At 35.6% G+C, this 17,162-nt stretch overlaps 1 protein-coding gene across 1 annotated transcript in view; it reads right to left on the reverse strand.

Moving 5' to 3' along the window:
* The window catches only part of LOC136250723 (uncharacterized), a 76,132-nt gene that overhangs the window by 19,689 nt on the left and 39,281 nt on the right, over window positions 1-17,162 (reverse strand). The window contains exons 8-16 of the mRNA XM_066042953.1: window positions 16,620-16,730; window positions 16,113-16,175; window positions 13,470-13,531; window positions 12,015-12,096; window positions 11,730-11,921; window positions 6,947-7,057; window positions 5,765-5,827; window positions 5,172-5,233; window positions 1,471-1,552 (exon numbers count right to left, since the gene is read on the reverse strand). Of these exons, the coding sequence (XP_065899025.1) occupies window positions 1,471-1,552; window positions 5,172-5,233; window positions 5,765-5,827; window positions 6,947-7,057; window positions 11,730-11,921; window positions 12,015-12,096; window positions 13,470-13,531; window positions 16,113-16,175; window positions 16,620-16,730 (828 nt within the window). The remainder of the gene's footprint in view (window positions 1-1,470; window positions 1,553-5,171; window positions 5,234-5,764; window positions 5,828-6,946; window positions 7,058-11,729; window positions 11,922-12,014; window positions 12,097-13,469; window positions 13,532-16,112; window positions 16,176-16,619; window positions 16,731-17,162) is intronic.

Genomic DNA, 17,162 nt, shown 5'->3' on the forward strand with positions numbered 1-17,162 from the left:
CAGTAGATCTATGAAATTATGAACTTTTACTGTTGAGTAGATTTTAGCTAGAATTTTCATTTTTAAAGTAAAAATTGGGTAAGTTTAACTTAACAGCTGAGATAGCAGTGGCTCGGTGATTAAGGATTTGGGTGTTCAGTATGGAGGTATCTGGCTCGAAGCTAGTAAGTTTTTCATGCACTTTTTACCCCGCGGTGACTGGTCTATTAAAGTATTTCAACCTCACGATTTACAGTTATTTAGTTTTTGCCTTGTAATTCTATAGCTGTCATTGTGATTTCTTTTTCTTCAGAGATATGATGGTTAACCTATAAACACACCAATTTTTATGTTATTCCCATAAGCGGTTTACCCTGTAGGCATAACAAGTTGGCATAATTTAATGCAAATAATCATCATAGCTCTATGACTACTAATCAGATTTGCATCAAACTTGGTGCTGCAATACATTCTTAAATTGTACCAAAGCTCAAGAAAATTGAGTTATGCATCTGCATTTTATAATAGTTTTTGTAAAGTGTGCAAAAAGAATAATCTGAGCACCTAAACAAAGAAAAAGAAGAAAATCTTGAAGGCTCATATTTCATGATCACATTAGGCAATCCTGCTCAAATTTGGTATGTGGGGTGCTGAGTTTGCAGTATAAAAATCATTCCAATCTGAGAAATTAGCATTGAGCTACATATGCCTGAAAATTACATCTTTTTTCTACCTACACATGTATTCACATGGTGTGGCTCACCAGCTTTCTTGGTGGCACAACACACTATTGTGTGTCTTGATAAGTATTAAAGAAAAAAACAAAACTTTAATTCTGCTCTTAAGAATAAGGAATGCTACTTGATGATTCATTACGGCAAACATTAGCCAGCTCCACTTTTAAGTTAAAGACTGAATTGTTCAACAGTCAGTGATACACACAATGCTGCAGTAAGACATAGAAAATAACAAGTGCATACTACAGTATGTCTTTTGTGTTTATTATGTACAAAATTTCATGTGCAAAATTTCTTGAGGGCACACAGGTGTCATGTGTAGGTGACTAAGTGAACACATCAGGTGACTAAGTAATTTAGTAAACTTCTAAATGAGCTGCACTATAGTCCAATAACAAGTTAGCTAAAACAGTAATACATAACATAAAAAAATATTTCCATGTATCATATGTCCCAAAAGTTATACATATCTACTGCAGCACTACCTGGATTAAATTTACACTCATATTAATATTTCTAGTGCAGCGCATGCATGTCATGGTAATGGCTCTTTCCACACATAAAATAGGAAACACAATTGCTCAGGTTGATGTGCTACTTATGCAACTATATGTACATTTAATGATGTACATATTTATTAACTACAGTTGTGATTTTCCACTGACTGACAACCATTACTAGTTACTCTGGCAATTAATCACACTTGTAGTACATATAAGAAAACAGACACAACAACACAAAATTATGAACTTACTGAGCATATTCCAGGATCATCAATTCCACAAGCAGTAAGAAGTTGTGCAGATGTACGCGTGGTTGGTGAAGACTGACTAGCACTATAACAAAATCAAATGTGATTAAATTATATAAGTTTTTACCATGTATTTTAAATCTCAGTTCATACAGTTTTTATTAAACATTGTCCTTTAAACACACAGAATACAACCTATACCATTAAATTCTGTTAGCTATGTGCATCTCAGATGTTATATTTCCATACATGTAACTATGTGCACAACCTGTAATTGAATATTTCAGACACCATTGACTACTATTGGCTTGGGTGATTGTTTGCCTGCTGTGGGATATGCAATAGCCTGCAATAGGCATGGTACATTACATGCCATCACGATGTGTCTATGTTTGCACTCAGGCCAGCCAGTTCTTTTCAGTGAGAGCTCAAGGTAATGATTTGAGGCAGCACATGATGGCTTCCCTTAATGGGAATCATCCATTTTTTCTGTAATAGCTGGAGAGGTGCATCTCATAGTGTTCTTCATTTGTAATGCTGTGTAATGGACTGAACACGTTACTGAAAACGAAACATAATAGCAACTTCACTTTTTCAGTAATTGATAGTTGGGGCGCATGTTCAGATGAAACATTAAGTCCGGCACCATCAAGTCTTTTAATGTAGTATGCACTGGTTCATCAGTCATAGTATGGTTACAAAAAAGTAAACAAATAAGTATAACAAAAATAAGGAATTTTAAGTTTGATTTAGGTTCATGGAAATAAAAGAAGTGAAATAAAGGTGATCATGTACACTTGAAAATGTACTACTAGTGGACAGTGTTGGGTGCAATGCATTAGTTATGTAACACATATTATTACTTTATATAATAAAACGAGTTAAATTTCTTGAGCTAGTAATATGTAATGGATCATTACATTACTAAAGTAATATGTTATATAAGTAACACATTACGTGTGTTCAGTACAGTAATATTATTACCTAACGAAGTACTAATGTGTTATGTAACAAACACATTACTGTAATATTGTAAAATAATGAAATAGTAATGTGTCATACATTATTACAATATTACCATTTAACCAGTCTTCCGAACACTACAAAAAAATCATTAATTAATAATCACTGATTGTTAGTCTTATTCAGTGCTGCAGCTTTATTCAGTATCTTAATTGTTTGTAGGTAATCAAGTGTACTGGTTGCTGAGTGTGTTATGCGTGAGACAAGCAATCTTGCAGTTCTGAACTTTCTGTATATTTATTTATTTGTAGCTGTGTTTGTCTGCAACAGAAGTAGATGATGTAAGTGTTGCAATGAAGTGATGATGTAATGTGACAATGTAATCATGTAATCCAATGTGCGACAATCTTTGGAGCCGTGAATACTGTGCCTGAATAACTCAGATTACCATGCATATGAGCAACTCTTACAAGGCAGTGGTATTTGTTGATGAAACTAAACCTATACTGAACTAAATTAAACTAAACTAAACTAATGATCTCAAACATTTTTGAGGTTTGAACATCAGACTTGGCAGCTATGAAAGTGATCTGTTTTCCAGTGTTACCTTTGACTTGTGTGATGTATGAAACTTCACTTTAATAGCTTAAAGCACCTGTTATCCTGCTGTACTTGACTAGATTTAGTGTGCATATTATGTTATGAAATTGTTACACTAGTTTTGGCACTTGCATGGTGCATGGGTCAAGCTAGAAAACATTTTGATCAGGAAAAGTATAATTGTGATAACTGTAGTGAAACATCTGATAATTGTAGTGTGGACATTGTTAGTCATTGTTTTGCATAGTATTCAATAGCTAAGTTGTTTGATGGTGTGTTTTGCAGGGTCATAATTAAGTATTCACTGGTTCTGCAATGAGTTGGTTATGAGTTACATCAATGAGTCTTGTGGTAGTCTGGTAAATGGGGTTATTCTATACAAGGCACTGGATAGTGACCTGGGCCAGTTAACACAGTTCATTAAAGTTTTCACTGACACAACAAGCCAATTTCAACAATCATTTAACTTACCCATGCACACATTATGATTACTTAAATGCATTCCATTCCACCACTGCAGGGAACTTTTATCTAGGTAGGTTCTTTAGATGAAAAGGTGAACCTTTAGTGTGTGGTGTGATGCAGAATTGTTTGCATGCCAAACCTAGGGGGCTGAGGCATGCCTCCCCCCAGGACAACTTTTGAGTACTTGAAAGGCTGAATTTGGTGATATTTCAGTCATCAAGACACACGGTTGTGTGTTGTGCGGCCAAGAAAGCTGGCATGCCACACTGTGAGTATTTATGCGGCCAAGCAAGCCAGCACACCACATTGTGAGTCAAGACACACGGTAGTGTGTTGTGCGCCAAGAAAGCTGGCATGCCACACCATGAGTATATTAACAGGAACAAAGAAAACAGCTTTTTCACACATTCATAGCTCCATGGCCCCTCCTCAAAAGCACACCATTTTTGCATTATAGCTGTCTGCCAGGTAGGGTAACCCAACAACAAATGTGACTAAATTCGCAACAGCTATTTGAGAGATATGGGCATTCAAAGTTTCATTTTGTTTTCTTCATATTTTTTTATGCCATATGGGGGCTATGGGGGCTTCAATTTCATTTCGCACACTTTGCAAAAATTGCTATAAAACGTAAATACACAACTTGATTGACTCAATCTTTGGCTCAATTGAAGCGCGTATAAAGGTGAATTCATGTACCAAGTTTGCTGTGAATCTGATGAATATCTAAGGAGTTATTAGCGTTTATTCATGTAAAAAAAGATTAAACTTTTGTCACGGCTACAGGGTAAACTGAGTATGTTGAAAATTGGTGTGTACATAGGCTGATAATTGTAGCAGTGCCTTTTGATAGTTTCAATAGCAATATAGTTAAGGCTACAAAGTTAAAAAGCAAAAACCAAACAAATGTAAAATCACAGAATTGAGATACTTAATAGAGGAGTCACCATGGGGTGAAAAGGGTGCAAAAAATGGCAAAAAAGCTTATGAGAGTTTGAACCAGGGACCTCCATACCTAACACCCACATCCTTAACCACTGAACCACTGCTATCTTGGGCTGATTACCTCATTTAATTTCTGCTTTGTTATAAATGAACATTCTGCTTATAAATAAATGTTTTTAATTTCATAGATCTATCAATAGAAGTACTGGAACATTCTATGTATGTTCTATTAGAAGTCCTCAAAGAAATGTGCACTCTATTAGAGTATTACAATAAGATTACCAAATATTGAAGTAAACCATGTAATACAATACATTTATAAGTTTGTCTTCAATAATCATCATTGTGTCTGTATGAAAGAAGAAAATTGTGTCTGTATGAAAGAAGAAATGTGAATAAAAACAAACCACAAAGTCAGCCATAGGCTGGTTTTAGGGCCTTATGCAGTACAAAAAGAAGTGAAATCCACACAAAAACAGCCAAGCTGTGAAAAATAGTGCAGCCTTAAAAAGCCTGAGTGAAAATTACATAGCATGAGTAATATGTAATACATTAAGTAACTGCCCAACACTGCTGGTGGACATTTAATCCCTAATTAGTCAGGAGTATAAACTGAATTAGGAATTAAATGTATATCTTCAGGTGTAGTCAACCACTCTTGTTTCACTATATATTTATATGATCCCTTATACTTTTTATTACAGTTTCTATGCAACCTTGTGCCAACTTACATAGCTAAAGAATAATATGGATGGTAGCAGCAGCCAGCATCATTTACAAAACGAGTAATTTGCTGTGAAAAAGAAGATACTATATAATACATATGTACAATGGTACAGTAGGTAAATGGAACAAATATTGTGCTTCAGCTATCACTACATAGGTGCTTAGTTAACAATTAGCTTTACTAGACAATAGAACTGTTTCAAATTTTATACCAATTTCCTTCCTTATCTAAGTATTTCTTTGCAAGAATTAAAAGCCTTCTATATATATATTTAGCCTAGACTAGTAATGCAAATTGAATAGGAATGTAAATTTAACCCTTAGGGCAGTTAAGACCTTGAATATTTTACCAAGCCATTTGTAAGTATTACTTTGAACTAGGCCAATGCAATAGTGTATAGTTACATGGAACAATAAAATGATATCAGGATACCATACAAGTATATATGTAGCTATGTCAGTATGAACTTACAAATCAGACACAATACTGTATGTGAATGCGTAATTGTTTACTTTACAAACAGGTATATGTGTATGTCATGTCACACAAATTGATACACATAAAGATGTTCCATGACTACAAACACATTACACTTACTGCTCTACAGAGTTCAGTGCATGTTCCACTACTGATAAAGTCTGAACACTGTCCTCCTGTAGGCTATAAAAGTATAATACAAATACAGTGGAATACTTTAAAATGTGACATATTGATAACCTATGCAGGTAAAAGCTAAAGAAGACAAGATAATCTTTATGTTTTTATTTTTGGTACAGTTTGCTGGGTGTATGGTGTGTGTATGTGTGTCTGTTTGTCTGTCTGTCTTTTACTGTCCAACAATAAAAATAAGAGGGCAAATAAGCTGTAGCTTGCTGTTATTAAATTGACTGATATCAACATTAGTAGTATTCATGTCATGGATTTTTTGTCTTTGATTTCATAACTTTTTAACTCTACTTTTGTTTAAATACTTTTCTTATAGTTTGGCAGTTTTGGATTATATTACATTTAAATTTCTTATTGTATAATTTTCTTCTTGTAAAATTAGATTAGCCTCAAAATTTACTGTGAGCTGGCTTCAGTACTTGCTTAAACTTTACCATATAGCCTATATATATACTGCTATCCCACTAGGGACCTGTGAGAAAGCTAGGCCTGTAAATACAGGGAGTCAGAAACATGTATGTATCTGAACTGTGAAGAATGCAGAAAAAATCCCAGACCCAGTGGTGACTTGATCCCCTGCAACATGCAATCTAGGCATGCACCAAGGGAGCCACAACAGCTGGGATCCAAGATCTTCTCTGCATTCAACCACTACTTAAACATTGATTCCTTTCCATCAAAGGGTTTTTGTATTAAGTGCTATCCCACTAGAGACCTGTGACAAGGCTAGGCCTGTAAATACAGGGAGTCAGAAACATGTATCTAAAACTGTGAAGAATACAGAAAAAAAATCCCTGACTTGATCCCCCACAACATGCAATCTACTTTGAGGGGCAAATTTTTTAAAGGTTGAGCAATGTTGCCTAATTTAGATTTTACATGGATTTGCAAACATTCCCCAAAATGTATTGCACTATATGGAGGTCTAAGGATAAAATTTTTACTGGTAATCCTCAAAATCACAAAATCAGTGAAAAAAAATTTCCCCTCAAAATATTCAGGCTGTACGGTACCTTTCTCTACAGGGGATGATCTAGAGAGTGACCATTACATTGTGGTTGTACATTTAGGTAAAACATATGTAAGTGTGGATACATGTACTGCATTGCTTACCATCAAAGCTGCTGCAACAGTTGGAACATCAACATTGACATTTATGCAACTTGCATCACCATTTGTTCTGCAGGCCACATCAAAAGTAGCCTCAAAACCTCTTTGTGCAGCCTGTTGCAATAAACATATGTTCATGTATGTAGATTAGTCACATAATACGTTCCACATTTAGTCTAAAGTGTACAACAGGAAATTTAGACTTTCAAGAAGGATCAATACAATTGCCACTGATATACGTACTATGTGTATATAGAAGGAACTATGAATGATTGTATCATGTTCTCTCTACCTCTTACACTGCACTCAGATCATTGCTACATCCCATGCATTGCAAATTTAAATCGCTGTGTTTGCATACTACATTGCAAAGGTCTAGATTTTCTTGAATGTATGCATGTATGTACTAGTGCTCTTTACAGTACGGTCAATGTAGAATGTCTTTAGAATGTAGTTTTTTTATAATTCTTGATTGGACCTCAGAAATCAACTACCGTGTCTTATTTGACAGGCAGATTAATAGGTAGGGACTGAAGGCACCCTTTGTTATCTTCAAATCAAATAAATAAACTGAGAATCAAGATAGTCACTGCATATGTAACAATAAGTATCCTCCATTAAGGATATTTCCATCTATAATTATACCCATGACATGATTTTGCAAATGCAAAAAAATCAGTGATCTTTCTTTCATTACAATATATATTGTGTATGACAATTTTTTTAGGGTCATAATTTTTGTGGTTGCTTGGCTTTCTACAAAATTGTCATCCTTGAAAATTAAGGGATGGCACTATGCTTTCTATTAGGTAACCTTGGTGAATAATGAGTGATACTTGAAAATAAACCACAAAAATCCTGAAAAATTAGCTGATCTGCAAAAATTACATACCTCAAAATTTTGTGCTATATGGTATATATGTCACAATTGATATTTCAGTCATACTTGGAAATCACCACTTGACTTGTAGTCACTGGCCAATTATGCTGCCATAATCTAAAGCATAATAGGTAACCAAAAGCAACAAGCATATTGCTAACATAATAGGGATGATTTAATGCAATTTATTTTGCAATTTATTGCTTATCAATAAATTAAAGTTAACGTGCCTGGTATGTAATGCATGGCGAAATTCAAATAATAAAAATTGAGGCACAAATACCTGGTAAACAAGCTCTGGAAGCCCACATGCTATACTGTGTTGCGTGAGCCAACATGATGTTAAATACTATCCCTGGCTGTAAAAACTCTTATACTAAACCCCCTGTCTTCACTGGAAAAGTGACCCATCATAAGTGTAATACTGGTGACTTGTCAACTTATTTTTGTTTGCAACTCACTAATACACCTATTAATGTCAAGCCCCACTCCCCATCCCCGGCATAGGTGGGAGTTTGTGTGTCTTTTGCTAGAATTTAGGGCCCCACAGGTCAGGATTTTGTAATTACACATATTTCCATGGAATTGTCAATAAAATTAAGATCAGTTGTGCTTTGCACTGTTATGGCAGACTGTGGCAATTGCACAAGCAAGTCTAAGCTTATACCAATTTGACATGGATGCTATACGAATTTCCCACATTTCCCCAGAGTGGTGGGTACATCTAACATGAGGTGTAAAAATATTTTGCTCAAGGGGTACACATGGATATAACTTAAAAGGAATTGTTTGCAATAGTATCTGCTATGCACATATGGCATTCATTTTGGTCCAGTCAAAATCCCTATTTCACTGCGACAATAGATCGGTGGTGGACATCTGAGACAAGGGGTCAACTCGTGCTTTAGTACTATTACTGTGTTTCTGTGCTGTACACCATGACTTTAATTTATGTGTAGTCTGGTGCCTGTAATGCTGTAATGACATTGTTGATGTTTTCCCTTGTTTTCAGATGGACAGGTTCTGGAAACTAGCCCCCAGTGCCAACCATCACCAGACAACATCCCTGCATGATCAATGGAAACCTTCATGCAAGCCTCGTGCAGTGCCAGTATCATGGAGTTGCCCAGTCCACAAGCTGTACTTACCACTTAGACTTCACCAACTTACAATCATTCTGTGACCAGTATAACCTAGCCACACTGCCAGCATCCTGTCTAGCACTGCAATACTTTTGTGTACATAGGCCCAACACATCTCCTACAAGACCATAAAAGTGTACCTGGCAGCCATCAGCCTGAAGCACATTGAGCATGGCTTTCAGATCCCTACTACTGATAGCCTTCTTCAACTGGTGTGCAGAGGCAGTGTCTGAAATTACAGTCAGAAGTCAGACAATTTCTGACCATTATTAGCATTTGTCTGACCAAATTTTATGTTGATTTGACATAATGTCAGCACCAGCTGAATTGCATCAAAATAGTTTTGTGTGTCTCTGCAGCTGGTTATGTTGCTAATTTTCAATATCCAATGTTTTGTAGTTTTTGTATACTTTGCATTTCATAAATGATAGTACTCTATACACATGTATATCTGTGCTGATTTTGATTATGCCAGACCAAAGGTGAATATGTCTGATCATTTTTGAATTTGTTGTGACATTTTGCCAGGAAATTGTAAAGTTGTAATTTCAGGCTCTGCAGAGGCATTCGTTGTTGGCAGGGTGATAACCAATGAACCCAGCAACCCATTACCCTCAACACCCTTCGCAGTCTGAAGGAGAAGCTCTGCCAGTCCATGTACACTTTTAAATAAACACTCATGTTGTAGGCAGCAATTACTATGGCGTTCTATGACTTTCTGCAGGTAAGTGAATATGTAAACCTCCCTTGGCATGATGTAAGCTGCTCTGAGGATTGCATATCAATTATTTTTCATTGCATGAAGGTTAATTGTTGCTACTGTTGGTGGCACGTTAACATTGCTATTGCATGAAGGCTGCTGCATGATGTACTAAGAGTGCTGCTGCATGGATGCTAGTTCTGCTGCATGATGCACTAAGAGTGCAGCTGCAAGGATGCTAGTACTGCTGCAAGGATGCTAGTGCTGCTTATTGCTCTGAGGGTGACATTGCATGAAGAATCACATCCACCGCATGCCAGTTACCGTTGCCACCGCTGTTATTATTGTTTCCATTAATGCATGTCCTCTTATCCATTAATTGCTTGATATGTAATACCGTGCAAATGCGGTGTACAGTGATCCCCTCAGTTTTCCAGTTCCATCCAAATTAATCACTAATGTGTATCTAAGGTTGCTTGATAGTTAAGTATAGTTTGAAATTATTGTATGTGTCTAACTTCACACATGTACAAACCAAAGGAGGGACCTGACCTGCCAGTAATAGAATGCTCAAGGGGATGTTGGGTGATAGGGTACAGGTCATCATACTGGCTCCCTTTTGGTCAAAGAGCAGTATAGGATCATGACAGTTGCAAGGCAACGTACGTATTTGCATCAACGTTGATCATAATGAATTTATATTTGCATGTCGTTGACGATTCAGTGCAGAAGTTAGATGTTATCCAAGCGCCTCTGGGGTGTGGTCGATATGTAAGTGTATGCTCAGGGGTGGTTGGGAGGCTTGTGGGAAGCCCCACACACATTTACCTGAGCCGGTGAGTACTGGACTACATACTAACAAAAAATTAATTAAAAGTGCAATGAGTATGCCAGAATGAAAGCAAACGATGAACACAATTACTGCTGAAAACACATAATAAAACTAAATGAACTGTTTCTTGGTCGGTTATTCGCACTTCAATGTATATAATAAGATTGAGATACTCTAATCACTAAATCTAATACATACAGCAATCAAAAAATGCTGATATATTCTAATTAAACAGTCAACTCTCAAACATAATCTTGAAAGCATAATAGCCTTTATTTTTGAGTACTGCTCAAAAACATAATAGGTAAAAATTGAGTGTAACAGGTCGGGGCCTACACTTGAACCAATCTACACAATGGAAACTAAAAAAGCATCATGTATTGCTGTAATTTAGACATTTGTGTAACTATTATGCAAGTCTTAACACAGAAGGGCACAAGGCTATAATAGCATGCACAAAATTCAAGATTTCAGTATGGTCTGTTGTGGTTTGTTGAATGGTTATACATGGAGCTTCATCATTGATAGTGGAAAGCACTTTGCATTATGGTTCTCTCTTTTGTGCACACTAAAAGTTCATCTATACAAGTTCATAATAGTAAAATTTCTATTCCTAAATATTTGGCATTACTTTCAACTAGTTAAATTTTATGATATAGATTTTTAAATGCAACATTATTGTGTATTACCAAGAGTTCATAATATATATACTACGGAGAGTATCCTACTCTCATACACCCCTGTAGAAAGGCATATCGTGAAGTTATGACGTAACAACAAGATGTTGTGGTTTGTGACGTAGAGGAAGCCGTAAAGGTGCAAGAATCGTTAGCACCGTTTCACACTTGCGACGCTCAGGATAGCCATATTCGCGAATGTCCTAGTAAGAAACGCCTACGAAGCGGTCTTAACCCATGAAGGAACGATTATAGTTGGGTGAGAAACGCTTAGAGCTGGAGTTAATTTGGTTGCTAGCGACGTTGGTAGGCACGCGTTCAATCGATACCATGTTCAACTAATGACATCATTAATTATACAAAGAAAAACGGGCGAACTCAGAAGTGTTACGTCATAACTTCACGATACGCCTTTCTACAGGGGTATATGAGAGTAGGATACTCTCCTTAGTATATATATTATGAACTCTTGGTATTACATATGAACACAAATCACATATTGCAATCCACATGCTTTTATTCAAAACATATACTATATATTGCACTGTAACTTACAATGTTATCAGTACACATGACAACAGAATCACTTATAAGATTTCTGCAGGTCTGAGTACACGCTGTGATAATATCACTTTCTGCTACTGGACTGCCACTGTCAAAGGCAACTTCAGCGCTGGCTTGAGCACTTGCACAAGTTGGATTAGCTGCTAGTGAAAATTGAGCATTTTCACAAGGTGATGGGATAACCTGATGATCAAGCATAGCAGGTCATGACTCACTACACCAGTAAACACCTCATAACTATGTTAGATTAACAGTATCACTAATTTGTGAACTTACCGAGCATGTTCCAGGATTATCAATTCCACATGCAGTAAGAAGTTGTGTGGATGTTCGCATGGTTGGTGAATCCTGACTAGCCCTATAGTATAAAGAAAATCAAACGTGATTAAATAATATAAGTTTCTTGTCTTGTATTTTAAATCTCAGTTCATACAGTTTTCATTAAATACTGATCTTTAAAACATAATCTAAGCTTACTTGTGCTTGGCAGCTTTGAAAGTGGCATGTTTTACAGTGTTACCTTTGACTTGTGGAATACATGAAACTTCATTTTAACAGCTTAAAGCACCTTTTTTCCTGACTAGAATTAGTGTGTACATTATGTTTTGACATTGTTATACTATTTTTGATACTTGCATGGTGCAAGCTAGAAAAGATTTTGATCAGGAAAAGTACAATTGTGATAACTGTAGTGAAACACAATGCAGTGTGAACATTGTATGCAATAGCTAAGTTGTCTGAGGATGTGTTTTGCAAAAATAATTGACATGCAGGATCAATGATCACTGGTTCTGTGCCAGCTGTGATGAGTTGGTTATGAGTTATATCAACAAGATTTGTGCTAGTCTGGTAAATAAAGTTATTGAATCTGTACTATACAAGGCACTGCATATAGTGACATGGGCCAGTTAAGTCAAGTTCATTAAGTTTTCACTTACACAACAAGCCAATTTCAACAATCTCTTTTTTTAAATTTCCCATGCACACATCATGATTACTTAAATGCATTCCATTCTACCACTGCAGGGGACTTTTATATGGGAAGGTTCTTTAGATGAAAAAAGTTAACCCTTTTGTGAGGTGTAATTGTTTGCATGCTAAAACTAGTAGGTCTGGGACATGGCTCCCAATTTTTGAAAATAAAAGGCTGAATTTGGTGACATTTCAGTAACAAAAAACTTTAGGTTTGACTTCTGCTACTAAAATTTTAAGATTTAAATTGTGGACTTTTTTACTGAAGTTGCAGACCTTTTTTAAGAGTGGCCTACAGGCCTGCACTGTCAATTCACCTGCATGTAGGGATAAGTATATCCAATTCAAATTATTTTCAGAAACGTCTGTGTATATTGGTAATACATGCGGGGCATGCTATCACATGTACATCACCTAGTTATGCTTTATAATAGCAGGTGTTGTTGCTCTAGACATGGCAAGACAACTTAGCTAACACCTGTTGCTGAAAAGTAATACGTAACTTACTATATTACTAGAACAAAGTAATGTAATGTGTTACATAGTATGGAAGTAATGAGTAATAAGTAATATATTAAGTAACTGTCCAACATTGTTAGTGGCTTTAATCCCTACAGTCATGGGTATAGACTGAATTACAGATTAAATGTCCACTAGTATATCTTCAGGTGTAGTCAATCACTCTTGTTTCACTACTTTGTATTTCTATGATCCCTTATGTTGTTGTTATTATTACTATGTAACCTTGTGCCAACTTACATAGCTAAAGAATAATATGAATGGTAGCAGCAGCCAGCATCATTTACAAAAGGAGTAATTTGCTGTGAAAAAGAAGATACTATAAAATAAATACATACGTACAATAGTACAGTAGGTAAACAGAATAAATATTGTGCTACAGTTACTATTACATAAGTAATTAGCTTTATTGTTTAATTGTGGACAAAGGACTGCTTCAAATATTGTACCAATTTCCTTCTTTAATATTAAGTAGAAGAATTAAGGGCCTTCTATATATTGCTAGTTTATTAAAAAAAATAACAAGTAATAAAAAGTAGTGAAAAAAATGAATGATGGTATTACAGCATAGTGGGAAAATTCCTACATTGGCATGCTATAGCAATCATTTTATTCAATGCCAAAGTAACACTGAGCTGTGCTGTATAGGGTTGAGTCTATTATGCTCCAAAATTTGCCTATTATACTTTTGCGATTTCTGCCTATTATGCTTGTTTTTATGCTTTTCAATACTTTTCAGAAATACATTATGCTTTTATTTTGTGTGTTTTTCTTTGTGCAGAGAAGTTCTTCATGATATATTACAATAGAATGTAAATGGAGAAGTGTTAATTCAACTGCAACATACAAATAACAGCAATTGCTTGAAATTGGGATGTGCTACAGAGTTGGTAGGCATATTAGAGCAGGGGTGCACATCTATAGTCCATCAAAAGCTATAAGGATTTTATTGTCTAGTATCTTTGTAGCAAATAATTATGTATAAAATATTATGCTTGGTTTCTGATTGATTTTCTGAGTTGTAGCAATTGGTAATCAAAGGACAACAACTGCTCAGTATAATATGTGACTTGAATTTGCAGCATCATGCCAAGTACATATTAGCCTGCAAGGGACAAACACTTAAATGGTTCTCATTCTCTCTGTTGCATGCGATGACTGTTCTATTAGAGTGTTTTACTGACTGTTCTATTGGAGAATCTCTATAATTTAAAAATATTTTCCTGGTTTGATATTAACCCCAGTCTCACTGCAGACCTTCAGAGACTTCACTATTTTCAATGTCCAGACATTCACTAGCTATACTGACTCGCCACTAACTTTACTATCATCAGAGCTTCTATTGTATTGTCTTCCAATCGAGCTTCCAGTAATCATAATCATCATATCACATTTTATTCAAAATCAGACAGTGAGATGCTTTACATAATTCCAAATACAATGACTGAAGCTCATCTAAACTGCTTTTTTCCATGCTTTGGTACTAGTCGGCACATGACTACATGTGTCCTATAAAACTCAAACCCACAATGAAAAGAATTCATTCTGTCGAGTGCAAGCTTGCAGTAGCTACTGTAAGACTGAAGTGTATTTTTCTACTTGTTGTCAAGAATCATTTCACCATCCAAAACAAGTTATCCATTGAATTTGTGACTGCTATAGCAGAAGATACACTTAGTGTGGCAGAAATTTGCCCATTATGCTCTTAATTATGCTCCATTATGCCAGCATTATGCTTTATGCTTTTCATCCCCTATTATGCCAAAAATTATGCTGGCATACTCGATGCAAGCCCAGTGCTGTAATACCATCATTCATCTCTTTTGTTTCACTACTTTTATTGCTTGGATTAATACTTTATTTTTAAATTAAAATTTCTAATATACTGGGCTTTTTGTTATAGCATACAGCTATACACATGTGACTGTTCTATTAGGGTGAATGCTGTATTAGAGTACCTTTCACTACCAGAGAGTGTGTCACTATTTTATTGTGCTAGCATTATGAATATAGCTAGGCCAATAATAGTGGGGTGTGTCATCTTGATAGATTGTTAAGAGGTGTGGGCTTGGTGCTCAATTATTATTAATTAACCAAGATTGTGCTAATAGGAGTGGCTATCATGAAGTTACAGGCATCTAACAAGCATAAACGCTTCAATAAGTTTGCGGCGTCTACATATACTCCTCAAGGAAGGAAAAAATTAATGCCTTTAAAAGGAAAGAAAGGCATAGAGAGCACACACTCGTCGGAACCCCAAAAGGCACATCCCACTGGTGAGTTTGTTATTGTGAAATAAAATGGTGGCTGTGCGCTGCTTTGTTTGGCAACCTTGCGACTGTGGTCAGGCAGGCAGGCAGCCAGGCAAACAGGAAGAAATTTGAGTTTCAGTGATTTTTAAAAAAATTCTTTATCCACCCATGTTTTCTTGTTTTTATGCTGTATTTGATGTTAGATTGACTAATATTATTCTGTAAAGGTGATTCTCATCATGTATAATGTCTCTAGGATGATTTTAAAAGTGATATTTTAGGTGGTGTGCATCACTTTTGGGAGATCCCTACTTAACCGATTATGCCTAGAATATGTTCTACCAGCTTTGTTTGTAAACTGCTTAGGTCTAATTACTGTCACCAGAATAGAAGTTGGTACATACACATGTGTTTTGTAAGTGTTACTTTGAACTAGGCCAATGCAATAGTGTATAGTTGAATGAACAAAAGAGCAGTATCAGGATACCATCCAAGTACACATGTAGCTATGTCAGTATGTACTCACAAACCAGACACAATACTGTATGTGATTGTACTTTACAAACAGGTATATGTCATACAAATTGATACACATAAAGATGTTCCATGACTCCAAACACATTACACTTACTGCTCTACAGAGTTCAGTACATGTTCCACTACTGATAAAGTCTGAGCACTGTCCTCCTGTAGGCTATAAAAGTGTAATACAAACACAGAGGGATATTTTTGCAGTAAAAAACCCAAAATATTAGTACAGTTTGTTGGGTGTATTGTGTGTGTGTGCATGCATTTATGTCTTTTCCATTCATATATAAATAAGAGGATGAGGTCTTTAAATAAATTGGCTGATATCAACATTAGTAGTATTCATGTCATGGTTTTTGCACTTTGATTCATAGCTTTTTTTTTTGTTTAAATATACTTTTCAGTTGTAGTTTGGCAGTTTCGGTTTTAAATTTCTTCTTGTACTATCATATAAACCCCAAAATTGACTGTGAGCTGGCTTCAGCACTTGCTTTTAAGCTTTACCTTTCTCTACAGGTGATGATCTAGAGAGTGACCATTACATTGTGGTTGTACATTTAGGTAAAACATATATGTAAGTGTAGACACACATGTTTACTGCATTGCTTACCATCAAAGCTGCTGCAACAGTTGGAACATCAACGTTGACATTTATGCAACTTGCATTACCATTTCTACTGCAAGCCACATCAAAAGTAGCCATAAAACCCCTCTGTGCAGCCTGTTGCAATAAAACACATTTTTATGTATGTAGATTAGTCACATACACTGTATGTATATGACACATAATAATACATTTCACATTTATATAGTCTAAAATGTACAAGAAGAAATAGAGAATTTCAAGAAGTATCAATGAAATTGCCACTGATATACTATGTGTGTAGAACCCATTTAAAGGAACTATGAATGACTGCATCATGCTCTCAATATCTCTTACACTTCACTCAGATCATTACTACTTTCCATGCATTAAAAATTTTAAACTGCTGTGTTTACAATATACATTGCAAAGGTCTAAATTTTCTTAAATGTATGAATGAATGTACTAGAGTATGTAGAACATGTAGTTTACTATAATCTGTGATTGGATTTCAGAAAATCAATTACAATGTCACATTTTCAGGCAGATAAAGAGGTGGGGACAGGAGAC

The sequence above is a fragment of the Dysidea avara genome, chromosome 3 (genome assembly GCF_963678975.1).
Source record: "Dysidea avara chromosome 3, odDysAvar1.4, whole genome shotgun sequence".
NCBI lineage: Eukaryota > Metazoa > Porifera > Demospongiae > Dictyoceratida > Dysideidae > Dysidea > Dysidea avara.